At 34.3% G+C, this 16,684-nt stretch overlaps 3 protein-coding genes and 1 pseudogene across 3 annotated transcripts; 3 read left to right on the top strand and 1 right to left on the bottom strand.

The window, feature by feature from the left end:
* LOC107904528 (polyadenylate-binding protein-interacting protein 11-like) overlaps window positions 1-16,684 on the bottom strand; it is a 29,239-nt pseudogene that overhangs the window by 3,969 nt on the left and 8,586 nt on the right.
* LOC107904523 (protein CANDIDATE G-PROTEIN COUPLED RECEPTOR 7) lies at window positions 718-2,218 on the top strand. Its single transcript, XM_016830922.2, has one exon. It carries the CDS (start codon window positions 887-889, stop codon window positions 2,216-2,218), a length of 1,332 nt encoding a protein of 443 aa, XP_016686411.1. The 5' UTR covers window positions 718-886.
* LOC107902525 (protein CANDIDATE G-PROTEIN COUPLED RECEPTOR 7) lies at window positions 10,433-11,767 on the top strand. The gene has a single exon (XM_016828690.2). The coding sequence runs from the start codon at window positions 10,433-10,435 to the stop codon at window positions 11,765-11,767; it is 1,335 nt and encodes a 444-aa protein (XP_016684179.2).
* On the top strand, window positions 14,935-16,668 carry LOC107904524 (protein CANDIDATE G-PROTEIN COUPLED RECEPTOR 7). Its single transcript, XM_041105430.1, has one exon. The coding sequence runs from the start codon at window positions 15,119-15,121 to the stop codon at window positions 16,427-16,429; it is 1,311 nt and encodes a 436-aa protein (XP_040961364.1). The 5' UTR covers window positions 14,935-15,118; the 3' UTR covers window positions 16,430-16,668.

Genomic DNA, 16,684 nt, shown 5'->3' with positions numbered 1-16,684 from the left:
TTCCAACAGCAAAAAACCTATCTTTGAGCTATGGATTAAATTGGGTAACCATTAAATAGAAAAAAAGAGAGTAGAAATTTAAATAACACAGAAACTAAAATCTCTGTATAGTTCAATTCTCAATAAACCACGTAAAGTATGTTATATTTTTACAATTGGAGAAGTTTTTTCTTCTTTTTTGAGTTTTGGAATGCCTTTATTGTCAAAGCTTTAGTTAAGAAGTGTGAGGATCAAAATAATAGAATTTGTAAATGTGAAGGGTTAAATTTATTAAATTATTTAGAATTAGGATCAAATTAATAGAATATGTAAGTATTGATGATTAAATGTGTTATTATACCGGTTAGAAAAATGACAAGTCATTATTTCCGTTATCAATTTAACGACGAGTGACCAAAATAGGAACGAATACAAAGTTTAGTGCCTAAAATAAAATTTTTTTTGAGTGACCAAAACAGGAACATGGAAATAGTTGGGTGACCATTTGTATGGTTTACCCAAAAAGTTTGCAAGACTCAGGTAAGAAGTTGCATTAAAAATAGCAGACATTCTAGCTCCTAGTAATGAACCCAACCATTCTTCCCATGATTGCGATTGAATATTTGGATGTAATTATAATTGAAAATTTTGAAGTAATAACGATTGAATTTTTTTCAAGAAAGTCCCAAAATCTTTAAAACTAGAACGAATTACTATAGGAATAATCGATCATTTTCTTGGTACTTATTTTACAATAAAAACGTTAGAATAAAAGTTAAAAACATTCCAAAGCCCCTGCCGGCCGATAGGGACAAAGTAAGAGATCTTTAAACATGGGGGTGATCTGAAATTTCTCTCAAAACTCAGATCAACGCCAGTTTTCTTTCCTTTTTTTCCTCTTCCTCCCATGGCTATGTTGTGGAGCTCCATTTTGCTTGTTCTTTTCATCTCTTTTTTTTTGTTTGTTTCATACAGTCTTGCTGAGATCCGTTTCACGGAGATCCGATCCAATGACCGCTACTCTGTAATCCCCTTAGACGAGTTCCAGTTCACTCACAACGGCCGTCTCGAACTCAGCGTCTCTCAAGTTACTATCTCGAACCAGATTCCATACTATTACTTGGACAAAGTCGGATTCTTCGTCTGCACACGTCACACATGGGCGTTATTGCTTCAACAACAACTCGCCGACGGGAAAGTCTTTTGTGCTCTCTCTTCCCCTTACGTCAGGGTCATCTTCGACTTAAGGTCTCTCAAAGTGAAATTGAGCTTCAACACCGTTTTCCCAGTACGCTACGCGGACCACTACATCCTAGCCTTCAGTAACTGTCTCGATCAAGTCAATGTATCGATGACTGTCCAATCGGCGATGTACAATCTCGAAGGAAATAAAGACCGTCGGGATTATCTCTCCGCCAACCAAGCAATTCTCCCTAGCTTTTACTTCCTTTTGTCCCTCTTTTATTTCACACTCGCAGGGATTTGGCTTTACTTGCTTCACAAGAAACCTATCTCTGTTTCTAGAACCCATTTCATTATGCTGGCTGTCATCCTTTTAAAAGCTTGCAACCTCGTATTTGAAGCGGAGGTTAAATATTGTATCAAACGAACCGGAACTGGCTATGGTTGGGATCTTTGGTTTTCCATTTTCAGTATCTTGAAAGTGACCACGTTGATCATTTTGATTGGCCAAGGCTGGTCGCTTTTGAAACCTTACTTGCAGGACAAGGAAAAGAAGGTTTTGTTGATAGTGATTCCATTTCAGGTAGTTGTTGCTAACATTGCCCAAGTTTTCATAGATAAGACCCCACTTTTCAGTCCATATAGGGTTGTATGTAAGCAAATTGTTTTGCTTGTTGATGTTTTTTGTTATTGCGCGGTGTTGTTACCGATTGTTTGGTCGATTGAGAAGTTGCGTGAGGTGGCTCGGACGGACGAGAAAGCTGCGGTGAAATTGAAGAAATTGACCCTGTTTAGGCAGTATTACATTATGGTCATTTGTTATATTTACTTCCCTCGTATTATGGTTTATACTTTGGAGATGACAATTATTGTATATAAATATTCATGGAGCCGTGTTTTAGTTGGGGAGCTGGCCACACTCACCTTTTATGTGTATACTGGGTATGAATTCAAGCCAAAGGCGGATAACTTGTATTTCCCGACCGATGATGAAGAGGAAGAGGGCGATTCAGAGCAATTGAAGCTTCGAGATGAGGAAAAAATGGGCAATGATTGAAGAAAATGAATACATGAATCCTTGTACTTTTCAAATTTTAAACTTGAATTAAATAGTAACAATTAAATTGGTTTGGTTAAATTTAAATACTAGTATTGTACTATTCTTACAATTTAGATTGAGGGTGGGTTTGGATGGGCAGTATGTTTACCTGCGGTTAGTGTAAAAATAACCGTGGTAGTGAGATTAGATACTGTAACTATATTATAGCGTGAGACAAAAAGTAAGCTAAATGCACTGCACCCCACCGTCCATCCAAACTCACCCTAAGTCCATATTCTCCAATTGGATTATTCTAAGTCCCTATACTTTTCGGATTTTGAAATTCTAATCTTGACTAAATTACAGTCGTTAATCCATCAATTAAATTTTTAGTGAGTAATGTGTAAAAATAATAAGCTAGCAATTGACATGGCATTACTTATATGATAATATGGTGTTGCATCAAATTTGAGAAATAATAGAACTTTTTAACTTAATGAATTTAAGGGACATATATATATTAATTATGGTTATAATTATAATTATAATTATGGAAGGTGTTGTAATCATTTTTTATAAATTATTATTATTATAAGTTATAATTTTATTTCAACATCGTTTATTTACTTATTAATACATAAATTGCTGCCAGATGAACCAAACAAGTTAATCTTACATTCTATTAACTAAACGTCTGAAGCTTACTTTCCAATTAAATGAACCAAATAAGGTAATCTCACATTCCACTCATAATCTCATATTCCAATAATCTTATTATGAAATATAATGTAAGATCCAGTGAACCAAACGCACCTTAACAATTATCGTTTGGTGAGAACAAAAATTTAAAATTTTGAAAAAACATAAAAATTAAAAATGATCAAATTAAAGTGTAGAGACTAAATCCACAATTCTCGCAAAGTACAAGACTGATAGCAACATTTAACCAAAAAAAAATTTCCAATAATAATATTTGTTATTGTGAGAGAAAGGCTTGATGCATTTACAAAAAAAAAAAGAAAAAAAAGTGAGCAACAAGAGATTAGTGGAAACTCCACCATCCTTGCAAATTTTGAAACTTTAGGATTAGTACTTATTTTAGATTAAACTTCTACAAAGCCCCGGCCGAAGTGTGTTGGTCGAGGAGTTGGCACACTCCCCTTTTGTGTTTATTGGGTATGAATTCAATCAAGCCGAAGGTGGATAATTAGTATTTTTCGATTGACCATCAAGAGAAAGAGGTCGATTTAGAGCGGTTGAAGTTTCGAGATGAGGGAAAAAATGGGCAATGATAGAAGAAAATGAAGAGCAAATCGAATGTTAAGAAAAATGGTAAAAGTAATATGGAGACATTTGTACTAGGAGTTAAATTATATTTTGTCTTATTTATTAAAAATGATAAATTAATTCTTGTACCGTTGTATGTTAGATAAAAGACTAAATTGGTTTTTTTATTAAAAACTGGTCCACTTACATCAAAATGAGGTACACGTGGCCCATTAAGTACAACTGTCTAGTTATTTTGTCAATTATGCTAATTTTTAACAGTAGAAATAGATTAATTTTTTTATGAAAAAGAACTAATTTGCTCTTTAATCTAATGTATAATTGATTAATTTGCCTTTTTTTAATAAAAGAGTAAAATGCAATCTAACTTCTAATACAAAAACCTGTATGATACTTTTACCTAAGAAAAATCTATGATAATTCATGTTTGTTCTTCTGGAAGATAATATTTTAGATGCACGTTAGTGAACTTGATAGCTTGTGTAGGTAAATAAACAAGTTATGCTATATATATTTTTATTGAAGCTCCGTGTTTATTTAATTACCACTATATTACTGATCTATGTTTAATTAGGGTAAAAGGAAATGGAGATTTTTATATTAAGAGTTAAATTATATTTTATTTTTATTTAAAAATAGTTAAATTAGTTCCTACACATTATCAAAGAGCAAAATTGATCTTTTCTATTAATAATCTCATCCATTTGTAGTGATAGAAGAAGTTGGTATGGGTGATACAATAACTAAGCAGTGACACGTGACTTGTCACATATTCGTTATGCTGATGTACAAGGACCTATTTTTAATAATAGAAATGAATAGAATTTTACCTATTTTTAAATGTCCTTGTAATTAATTAATTTTATATTTCATTCCAAAGAAAACTCATAATTGTTTTTATCACTTTTTTATCCTAACGAAGAACAAACAATTAGTTTAATTAATTGCAAGTATCTTTTCATTTACTTTTAGCTTAGCATAAAAGATTCGACATTATATAATTAAAAGAAATTTAAGTTCTATAGATAATTATTAAATATGAGTTATTTAAGTTGATTTCGTTAAAAGATAATCTGGAAATATAAAATAAACTTTTAAAATTTAAAAGGAGCTTAAATTAATTGATTTTAATATTATAGTAACAAATGGGTTGACATTATCAATGGATATAAAATTTTCAACAACTTATTTTGATGTTTTTGAAATTTAAAATTTTAATATTAGAAAAGAAATTTAAAAATTTCAGCAATTTAGTTTACCGCTTTTTCACTTTCATATTTGATTTTTCACCCTAATCAATACTTTAAAAGAAATTTTTTTATTTAGTAACTAAAATGAAAACGACTTAAAAGTTGAGTGACTAAAATGAAAGCATCAAATTTAGTAGCTAAATTACAAAAATTTCATTTTAGGTAACCAAAATGAAAGCACTCTACTTACTTAAATTAGTGGAAACTCCACCCATGCTTGTAAAATTTAGAGCTTTAGGAGTAATCGATCCTCTTGTACCTATTTTTTGCAATTGCAAACAAACAAACGCCAATATGAAAGTTTAATGTTCCAAATTGAAGGCAATCGAAACCCCGACCGGCCGATATGAACAAAGCAAGGATGACAAATCAAAACGAAGATATTTCTCTATTTAGTTCTCAAATTTCTCTCGGTTCAACGTATTGGAACCCACCCATTGTTTGAAAAGTCAAAAAGGGTGGGCACCGAAAGTAGAAAGTAAAATTGGTTGGCAAGTTGGGTTAAAAGTTGGCATGGGATAATTGCAATTTTGGTCCCTAATTGTATAGGGACATTGCAAGTTGATCCTTGAACCTCAACTATAAATAGGCCTAACCATTTCTTACTTTCTTCATCCCACACTTGCCATTCTCTACTTAAGGCAATTGTTCTCTCTCCCTATTTGTAAACTTTCACTTGTATTTTTGGAGTGAAATATATTTGGTAGTGCCTGAGGACGTAGGCAAAATTTGCTGAACCTCGTTAAAATTCTAGTGTTCTTTATTTTTGTTCTGCATATTTTGCAAGTGTCATTGTAGTGATTTATTGTGCTATTAAATTACGATAGAGGGATATTCTGGCTAGGAAAGATCTGGTATGTAAGCGATCCTCGTGATCCACCTCTCTTTCCTGGGAATTGAACTTAGTGTGATTTTTCAGTACAATAATTTTACTCTTTCACACGCTTCCGCGCAACAATTGGTACCAGAGCCAGGTTCGTACTTGGGGAATACGACCGTTTACGGTACTATTCACGTATACGGCACTATTCACGTATACGGTACTATTCACGTATACGGCACTATTTACGTATACGGTACTGTTCACGTATACAGTAGTTGGGATTGAGGAGAAAAATGGCAGCAGCATCGTCATCAGCAAGGACTACTGTGACAAATGCAAAATTTGAAGTAGAGAAATTTGACGGTACCAATAATTTTGGTATGTGGCAGTGTGAGATCCTGGATGTCTTATGTCAGCAAGAGCTGGATATAGCCCTTGAAGAAAAACCTGACAAGATGGATGACAAGGAGTGGGCCAAGATCAATAGACAGGCGTGTGGTACAATTCGCCTATGTTTGGCCAAAGAGCAAAAGTACTCCGTCATGAGGGAGACATCAGCGAAGAAGCTGTGGGATACATTGGAAGAAAAGTTTCTAACGAAAAGTCTTGAAAATAGGCTTTATATGAAAAAGAAACTTTTTCGGTTCACTTATGCACCCGGTATGTCGATGAATGACCATGTGAACTCATTCAATAAAATTTTAGCAGACTTGCTAAATTTGGATGAGAAATTTGAAGATGAAGACAAGGCATTATTGTTGTTGAATTCCCTTCCTGATGAATATGATCATCTTACCACCACATTGCTTCATGGGAAAGATTCAATCACATTTGATGCAGTCTGTAGTGCGTTGTATAGATCTGAGACTCGAAAGAAAGATAAAAGAGATCACAGAGATACAACTGCAGAAGTCTTAACAGTAAGAGGTCGTTCACACAGCAGCAAACCTGGTAGAAGGGGTAAGTCCAAAGGGAGACCCGCCAAAGATGAATGTGCCTTTTGTCGTGAGAAAGGGCATTGGAAAAAGAATTGTCCTAAGTTACAAAAGGGCAAGTCTATTTCTAATGCATGTGTAGCGGAGCATGATAAGGAGTCAGACTTTAGCTTGGTTGGCATGGCAATGGCATGTCAAACGGATGAGTGGATATTGGATTCGGGATGTACTTACCATATGTGTCCTAATAAGGACTGGTTTTCTAGTCTTGAAGAACTAGAAGGTGGAGTTGTTTTTATGGGCAATGATAGTGCCTGTAAGACAATGGGTGTAGGTACAATCAAATTGAAGAACCATGACGGCTCAATCCAAGTTCTGACAGATGTTCGCTATGTACCCAGCTTGAAGAAAAATCTCATCTCATTAGGGGCCCTAGAATCTAAAGGGCTCACAATCACTTTGAGAGATGGATTACTAAAGGTAGTAGCTGGGGTATTGACGGTGATGAAAGGCACTAGAAGAAATAACTTGTACTATTTAAATGGAAGTACAGTTATTGGATCAACATCAACAGCTTCTGTGAAAGATGTAGATTCAGAGGCTACCAGGTTATGGCATAGGCGATTGGGACATGCTGGTGAAAAAGCTTTGCAGACTTTGGCGAAGCAAGGCTTGTTGAAAGGTGCAAATTCTTGCAAATTGGAATTCTGTGAACATTGTGTTCTGGGCAAGCAGACGAGGGTAAAATTTGGTTCAGCAATTCACAATACGAAAGGAATTCTGGACTATGTTCACAGTGATGTGTGGGGACCTACCAAAGTGGCTTCTTTGGGAGGTATGCACTATTTTGTCACTTTTCTTGATGATTATTCAAGAAAAGTATGGGTGTATCTAATGAAAAGAAAAAATGAAGTTTTGGATGCATTTCTGAAGTGGAAGAAGATGGTGGAGACTCAGACAGGTCGAAAGGTCAAACGACTTCGATCAGATAATGGTACTGAGTACAAAAATGATCCATTTCTACAAGTATGTCAAGATGAGGGCATTGTGCGACACTTCACTGTTCGAGATACACCACAGCAGAATGGGGTGGCAGAACGCATGAATCGGACTATACTGGAGAAAGTTCGATGTATGTTGTCCAATGCTGGATTGGGCAAGGAATTTTGGGCTGAGGCAGTTACATATGCGTGCCATCTAATTAACCGATTGCCATCAGCTGCAATAAATGGAAAAACTCCTATGGAGATGTGGACTGGTAAACCTGCTACTGATTATGATTCTTTACATGTTTTTGGTTCCACTGCATATTATCATGTAAAAGAATCTAAGTTAGACCCAAGAGCAAAGAAAGCATTATTCATGGGTATAACTAGTGGTGTAAAAGGATACCGTCTCTGGTGTCCTGATACAAGGAAGATTGTTTTCAGTAGAGATGTAACTTTTGATGAATCAACCATGATGAAGAACGAGGATTCACAAAAGGATGACAAAACCAGTAGTACTTTGCAGCAGGTGGAGTTTGAAAAGGTTAATGATGATCCAGCTAATATTGAAAGAACAAATGATGAAGAAGTTTCGACCCAAGAACTTCTACAGCAACAAGATTCAATTGCATATAGGAGGCCAAGAAGAGAGATTCGTAAGCCTGCTCGCTTTGACGATATGGTGGCCTATGCACTTCCAATTGCAGATGATGATGTTCCTTCCACTTACACAGAAGCAATAAGTAACTCTGATGGTGTAAAGTGGAAGCAAGCTATGAATGAAGAAATGCAGTCTCTTCATAAAAATAGGACTTGGGAGTTGGTGAGACTGCCCAAGGGAAAGAAGGCAATTGGATGCAAATGGGTATATGTAAAGAAGGAAGGATTTCCTGGTAAAAATGAAATTCGATACAAGGCTAGATTGGTAGCAAAGGGTTACGCTCAGAAAGAAGGAATAGACTACAATGAAGTGTTTTCTCCAGTTGTGAAGCATTCGTCTATTCGAATTTTGCTAGCCTTGGTTGCGCAATACGATCTTGAACTAGTTCAGCTTGATGTGAAGACAGCATTTTTACACGGTGATTTGGAAGAGGAAATCTATATGACTCAGCCTGATGGATTCAATGTTGCTGATAAAGAAAATTGGGTTTGCAAACTGACAAAGTCGCTTTATGGATTGAAACAATCTCCGAGGCAGTGGTACAAGCGATTTGATCAGTTCATGAAAGGGCAAAGGTACACAAGAAGTAAATTTGATCATTGCGTATATTTTCAGAAGCTACAAGAAGGAACTTTCATATACTTGCTCTTATATGTTGATGATATGCTAATAGCATCTAAGAGCAAAGTTGAGATTGAGAGATTGAAGACTCAACTCAATCTCGAGTTTGAGATGAAAGATCTAGGTGAAGCTAAGAAGATTCTTGGCATGGAAATATGTAGAGATAGAGCTCATGGCAGAGTTAGCTTGTCTCAGAAGCAGTATTTGAAGAAAGTACTACAGCAGTTTGGCATGAACGAGCAGACCAAACCTGTAAGTACCCCGTTGGCTTCTCATTTCAAGCTTTCTGCACAACTATCTCCTTCGACGAATACAGAACGAGAATACATGTTGCAAGTTCCGTATTCTAATGCAGTGGGTAGCTTGATGTATGCAATGGTGTGTACAAGACCCGACATTTCACAGGCAGTTAGTATAGTGAGCAGGTATATGCATAATCCTGGAAAAGGACATTGGCAAGCTGTGAAATGGATTCTACGGTATATTCAGAAGACCGTGGATGTTGGATTACTGTTCAAGCAGGATAATACACTTGGTAAAGGTGTTATTGGGTACGTTGATTCTGACTATGCCGGTGATTTGGACAAGCGAAGATCAACCACCGGTTATGTGTTTACACTTGCTGGAGGACCAATAAGTTGGAAGTCTACACTACAGTCTACAGTTGCATTGTCAACCACAGAAGCCGAGTACATGGCTGTAACAGAGGCTGTAAAGGAGGCTATTTGGTTACAAGGTATGGCTAAAACCTTGGGGTTGGTTCAGGAGCATATTAACGTGTATTGTGATAGTCAAAGTGCTATTCATTTAGCAAAGAATCAAGTCTATCATGCACGTACAAAACATATCGACGTACGATTCCATTTTGTGCGGGAAATTATTGAAGAGGGGAAAATTTGTCTTCAGAAGATCAAGACTGCAAATAATCCCGCAGATATGATGACTAAGGTGGTAACAGCAACCAAGTTCGAACATTGTTTGAACTTGATTAATATCCTGCAAGTTTAACAGTTGAAGAAGGCACTATCAAGTATTGTTGTCAAAGGCAGAAAGAATTGTGTGAAGATAAGATTATCCTAATCAAATCTTCAAGGTGGAGATTATTGGAACCCACCCATTGTTTGAAAAGTCAAAAAGGGTGGGCACCGAAAGTAGAAAGTAAAATTGGTTGGCAAGTTGGGTTAAAAGTTGGCATGGGATAATTGCAATTTTGGTCCCTAATTGTATAGGGACATTGCAAGTTGATCCTTGAACCTCAACTATAAATAGGCCTAACCATTTCTTACTTTCTTCATCCCACACTTGCCATTCTCTACTTAAGGCAATTGTTCTCTCTCCCTATTTGTAAACTTTCACTTGTATTTTTGGAGTGAAATATATTTGGTAGTGCCTGAGGACGTAGGCAAAATTTGCTGAACCTCGTTAAAATTCTAGTGTTCTTTATTTTTGTTCTGCATATTTTGCAAGTGTCATTGTAGTGATTTATTGTGCTATTAAATTACGATAGAGGGATATTCTGGCTAGGAAAGATCTGGTATGTAAGCGATCCTCGTGATCCACCTCTCTTTCCTGGGAATTGAACTTAGTGTGATTTTTTAGTACAATAATTTTACTCTTTCACACGCTTCCGCGCAACACAACGCCAAAAGTTCTTTTTTCCATTTCTCCAATGGGGAAGATGTGCCGCTCCTTTTTGCTTTTTCTTTTGATCTCTCTTTTCGTTTCTTTTGGTTTTGCTAAAATCCGTTTCACAAAGATCCAATCCAATGACCGTCCCATAATCCCTTTCGATGAGTTCTGGTTCACTCACAATGGCCGTCTCGAACTCAACGTCTCTCAGATCACTCTCTCAGACAATAACCCGAACCTCAACTTCAACAATGTCGGATTCTTCCTCTGCACACGCAACGCGTGGCTCCATGTGCTTCAACAACTTGCTGACGCCGAAATCTCGTGCGTTCTCCATTCCAGTCTCGTCAAAATCGTCTCCAACTTCAAGACTCTCAATGGGAAATCGAGCTTCAACTCCGTTCTCCCAGTAAAAAATGCCGACCGGTACACTCTACTCTTCGCTAATTGTCTTAGTCAAGTCAAAGTATCGATGACCGTCCGATCGGCAATGTACAATCTCAAGGGAAATCAAAACCATCGCGATTACCTTTCCTCTGACGAAACATTTCTCCCTAAGCTTTACTTCCTTTTGTCCCTCGTTTATTTCACCCTGGCAGGGATTTGGATTTACGTGCTTTACAAGAAACGTCTCACTGTTCTCCGAATCCACTTCTTTATGCTAATTGTTGTCGTTTTAAAAGCTTTGAATCTCGTATCCAAAGCAGAGGACACATTATATATCCAACAAACCGGGACTGCTCACGGTTGGGACGTTCCGTTTTACATATTCAGTTCCTTGAAAGGGATCATGCTTTTCACGCTCATCATTTTGATTGGCACCGGTTGGTCGCTTTTGAAACCTTACTTGCAAGACAAGGAAAAGATGGTTTTAACGATTGTTATTCCACTTCAAGTTGTGGCTAACATTGCCCTAGTTATATTCGACGAGACCTCGCCTTTCAGTCCATATAGGGTCACATGGAAATCACTATTTTTGCTTGTCGATATTATTTGTTGTTGCGCCATGTTGTTGCAAATCATTTGGTCAATTAAGAACCTGCGTGAGGCGGCTCAGACGGATGGGAAAGCTGCAGTGAATTTGATGAAGTTGACGTTGTTTAAGCAGTATTTCGTTATGGTGATCTGTTATATTTACTCAACTCTTGTTGCGGTTTATGGTTTGGAAACGATTACTTGGGGTAAGTATCCGTGGAGCAGTGTGTTGGTCGGGGAGTTGGCCACGCTCGTGTTTTATGTGTTTACTGGATATAAATTCAAGCCACAGACGTATAACCCGTATTTTACTATCGATGATGAAGAGGAAGAGGAAGAGGAAGAGGCTGATGATGTAGAGCAGTTGAAACTTCATGATGAGGAAAAAATTGGGCAATGATTGAAGAAAATGTAGATCAAATCAAACTGGGAAATTAGGTGAAACCATATCTCTGTTAAGAATAAAATGTCATTGTTATCACAAGTTAAACCGTATTTTACTATCGCTTGTTGTCATTGTTATCACAAGTTAAATAGATATTAACTCTTGAAAATTAAAATTTATACTTTTAAAATAATTTAATGTTATTTTAAATGACAGTCAAACCTACATCCTTTTATATCGATAACACTAATTAATTTAACATGGTCAGCACTATCTTTATAGTTTAAAGTAACTAACTTATATCATTTAATTAAGTTATTTTGATTCATGTATTAATTCCTTAAAAAATGTCCTCTAATGGGTTGTTAATATCAACACCATTCTTTTTTTTGGGTCAAAATTTGCTATTAGATCCTGTACTTTGTGTGTATTGTAGATTTAGTACTGTATTTTCAATTTTAGTCTATATACTTTTCGAATTAAACAATTTTAGTCTCTATCATTTTTAATTTTGTAATTTTAGACCTAACTAATAGTAGCAGTTAAATTTGTTTGGTTAAATTCTATTATTAGTTTTGTATTATATGTAAAATTAGAGATTTAGTCCATATTTTTCAATTAGATCATTTTTAATCGTTATTTTTTTTTTAATTTTGAAATTTCAGTTTCAATGTAAACGACCGTCGTTAAATTTATAAATTGATTTTATTGCGAGTAATATGTGGAGATAGCAAGCTAACATGGTATTATACATGCAATAATATGTTTGACGCATTAATTTTTAAAAATAATAGAACTTAATGAATTTAATAATTTTATGATATACTACAATATATACAATTAGTATTATACAATTAAGGTATATAAGTTATGTATATTATAACAACATAATTGTATATAGGGCTGGAAACAACATTGTCATATGTCAAATTCTACCGGATTGGCAGAAGAGCTTTCTTGAGAATTCCCTTTCACTAATAAAAAAAAAGTAAGAAAAGATAAACAAATGAGGAAGAGTGATTTATTCGAAATTAAAATTGGCCAGTAATTTTTTTTTAAGAGCGAGTCTAGTTGATGTAATAGAGGAGCCTAACCTATATTGTAATGTTTAGATTGCATATCGTCAATACAATAATACACATTGTAATATCGTAATGTTATAATAATTATTTTACATTCATAATTTAATTATATAACAATTAATATATTATATGTCCTTAAACATGTTGTATACTATTTTATATAATACGTACTAAATATAACTATGTGAGATTACAAAATAAATTCATATCATAATAATTATTTTAATTATATAAATATTAAATTTTTTTGTTTTAAAATATTAACTAATTGAATTGATCAAATAATAAAAAGGATAATCACAAATCTAAAAATCCTAATGATTCCATCTTGTTATTCAGTTAAGTTTACGAATAGAAAATAATAATATGTTGGATAAAATTATTTTTCTCACAATTTTTTAAACATTTTTAATTTTAAAAATTATTTTATTTATATTTATACGTTATTTATTAGTTTGTGTAAGCTTTAACTGAGGTCGAGGATTAGCTTTGATGGTTAAAGCATAATTTAATTGTTAAAGGTTATATGTTTGAATCAAGTTGAAAGCAAAATTCTGTAAATTAAAACCGGATAATTTGTGGATTCTTTATATATTTTGATTCTTGTGTTTTATAATTATTTAAACATCTATTTATAATTAATTATAATTTTTATACTCCAAACTAATAAAAGAAAAAACATCCTGTCCGAACCTTTCACGTTGCGGAGACTGCATTAATTAATTAATTAATTGAAAAGAAAAGTATAATTTAAACTCATTGGTTTTTTCAGTAAACCAATCAATGAAGGTAGCTTAGCTTACCAGTTATCAGTTTGTTAATTCCTCCATTCAAAATTACCGTTATTCCCCATTCCAACAACATTACTCTTTTTTTTTAGGAGAAATTACATTTAAAGTCAATAAATTATTAGTAAATTAATATTTTGGCCGCTTAACTATTAAAAAGTTTTCATTTAAATTATTGAGTTGTTCAGTCTTTTCTTTTTTAAGTCTAATTAGCTAGCTCCAAGCACCGATTTAATGATAGGTATGGTGAATCCAAGTTAATTTGATAGCCAGTGTCAAAGATCAAAGAAAAAATTATTTGGATCCTGGTTTGTAAATTTGTGACGTTCGAAGTTGTTTCATAAAAAAAAATTATACCATAGAAGAGAAGGAGAATAGGACCTTTTGATTGGTACAGAGATGGTGCTAACAAAGAAGGTCATACAACAGTGATTTTAATAGTCTAATGACTTAAATAATCTTTTTAATAGTTTAGTGACCATTTTAAAACTTCTTAACATTAAATGACCAAAACATAAACTTATTAATAATTTAATAACTTTGATATAACTTACTTCTTTTTTTAATTATCATTTTTAGTCATTCCACACATATTAATTTTTTTAAATATATTCAAAATTAATATAAAATATTAGAATTATCCACGATGACTAATGATTTTTATGCCTCAAACTTTACAAAAAATTATTTTAGTCATTCATTTAATTTTTCGTCCTTTTTAAGCCTTAAATTTTCACTTTTTACCAAATCACTCCAAAGTAAATGGAAAAGTTAACATTTATTAATTTTACTGACGTGTCATCTACATGGATGATACGTCAACATTTAATTAATTTTTTAAAATTTTAAAATTAAAAAAAGTTATAAAGATTAATTTTAAAAATTTAAAATCATTAAAATTATTTAAATGTATAAAATTTATAAAAAATATTTTTTAAAAATTTTAAAAATTAGTTAAATGTTGACATGTCATTCAACTATATCAACAAACATTAATTTTTGCATATATTTTAATATAATTTGACAAAAAAAACTAGTATAAGAGCTAAAAAAATAAAAAAATTAAATAAAGATTTAAAATAATTTCTTTTATAAAATTAGGGGAAAATAATTTTCAAACAAATATAATCATATTTAATTTTAGATAAAAATATTAATATTTTCTAATATTCAAAAATAATACTTAAACCTAACAAGTCTTTTTTTAAACACGAACAACGTCTAATTTAGTAATTTTAACGTAGCATTGAATAATCCTCTATACGAACAATCAGTCCAAATTCTAACATTGAATAATTCTAAATTTTGAATAATCAATCCTTTTGTACAATCACCAATATAAAAAGTCAACATTTCAAAGCCAACCAAAAAGACCCGGCTGGCCGAAGCAAACAAAGTAAGGAGAAAATAAATTCAAAATACGGAGTAGATCTAGTTCTCTTTGTAGATCTGATTTTTTTTCTCCGATCAACGGTGAAAAGTTCCTTTTTTTTTTCATGGCGATGATGACCTGCCGTTCTCTGTTGCTTTTACTTTTGATCTCACTTTTTGTTTCTTTTGGTTTCGCCGAGATCCGTTTCACGGAGATCCGATCCGATGTCCGACCCATAATACCTTTCGATGAGTTCGGATTCACTCACAACGGCCGCCTTGAACTCAACCTCTCTCAGATCGATCTCTCCGACAAGAACCTCGACTTGAACAAAATCGGATTCTTCCTCTGCACGCGCGACACGTGGTTCCACGTGCTTGAACAACTCAATGACCACCATGTCACGTGCGCTCTCGATTCCGAACTCGTCAAGGTCGTCTTCAGGTTCGAATCTCTCAAGGGGAAAACGAGCGTCAACGCCGTTTTCCCAGTAAACAACGCTGACCAGTACACCCTACTCTTCGCTAATTGTTTGACTCAAGTCAAAGTATCGATGACAGTCCGATCGGCGATGTACAATCTAGAAGGGAAGCAAAATAGCCGTGATTATCTCTCCGCCGGCAAAACGATTCTCCCTAGGGTTTACTTCCTTTTATCCCTCGTTTATTTCAGTCTCGCAGGGATTTGGGTTTACTTTCTTTACAAAAAACGACTCACCGTGTTCCGAATCCATTTCTTTATGCTTGCCGTCATTGTTTTAAAAGCCTTTAATCTCGTGTTTGAAGCCGAGGATAAATCTTATATCAAACGAACCGGAAGTGCTCATGGTTGGGATGTTTTGTTTTACATCTTCAGTTTCTTGAAAGGGATCATGCTTTTCACGCTCATCGTTTTGATCGGCACCGGTTGGTCGTTTTTGAAACCTTATTTGCAGGACAAAGAAAAGAAGGTTTTAATGATCGTGATTCCACTTCAAGTTGTTGCTAACATCGCCCAAGTCGTCATCGATGAGGCCTCCCCTTTTGGTCAAGATAGGGTCACATGGAAGCAACTGTTTTTGCTTGTTGATGTTATTTGTTGTTGCGCTGTGTTGTTCCCTATCGTTTGGTCGATTAAGAACCTGCGTGAGGCGGCTCGAACGGATGGGAAAGCTGCGGTGAATTTGATGAAATTGACTCTGTTTAGGCAGTATTACGTTGTGGTGATCTGTTATATTTACTTCACTCGTGTTGTGGTTTATGCTTTGGAGACGATTACTTCGTATAAGTATCTATGGACAGCTGTGTTGGCCGGAGAATTGGCCACTCTTGCCTTTTATGTGTTTACTGGGTATAAATTCAAGCCAGAGGCGCATAACCCATATTTTGCCATCGATGATGAAGAGGAAGAGGCTGCTGCAGAGCAGTTGAAGCTTGAAGATGAGTTTGAATTGTGAAACCAATCATCGAGAACAATATAAACAATGATTGAAGTTAGCAAATACAATTGGGACATTGAGGTAAAACCCAGATTCTTAAACTTCGATGATTCATATACTTGTTTTTCTTTACTTGTTATGCTTTTTTTTTCTTTTTTTGATCTACTTGGTAGGATAATATTAAACTTTGATGCACGTTTGTGAACTTGATAGCTTGTGTAACTAATAAATAAATAATGCTATATTTTTTGTTCAAATTCCATATTTATTCAA

This window comes from Gossypium hirsutum, chromosome D11 (genome assembly GCF_007990345.1).
Source record: "Gossypium hirsutum isolate 1008001.06 chromosome D11, Gossypium_hirsutum_v2.1, whole genome shotgun sequence".
NCBI lineage: Eukaryota > Viridiplantae > Streptophyta > Magnoliopsida > Malvales > Malvaceae > Gossypium > Gossypium hirsutum.
Note: the sequence above shows the minus strand (reverse complement) of the source record. Positions and strands in the feature narration are given on the sequence as shown.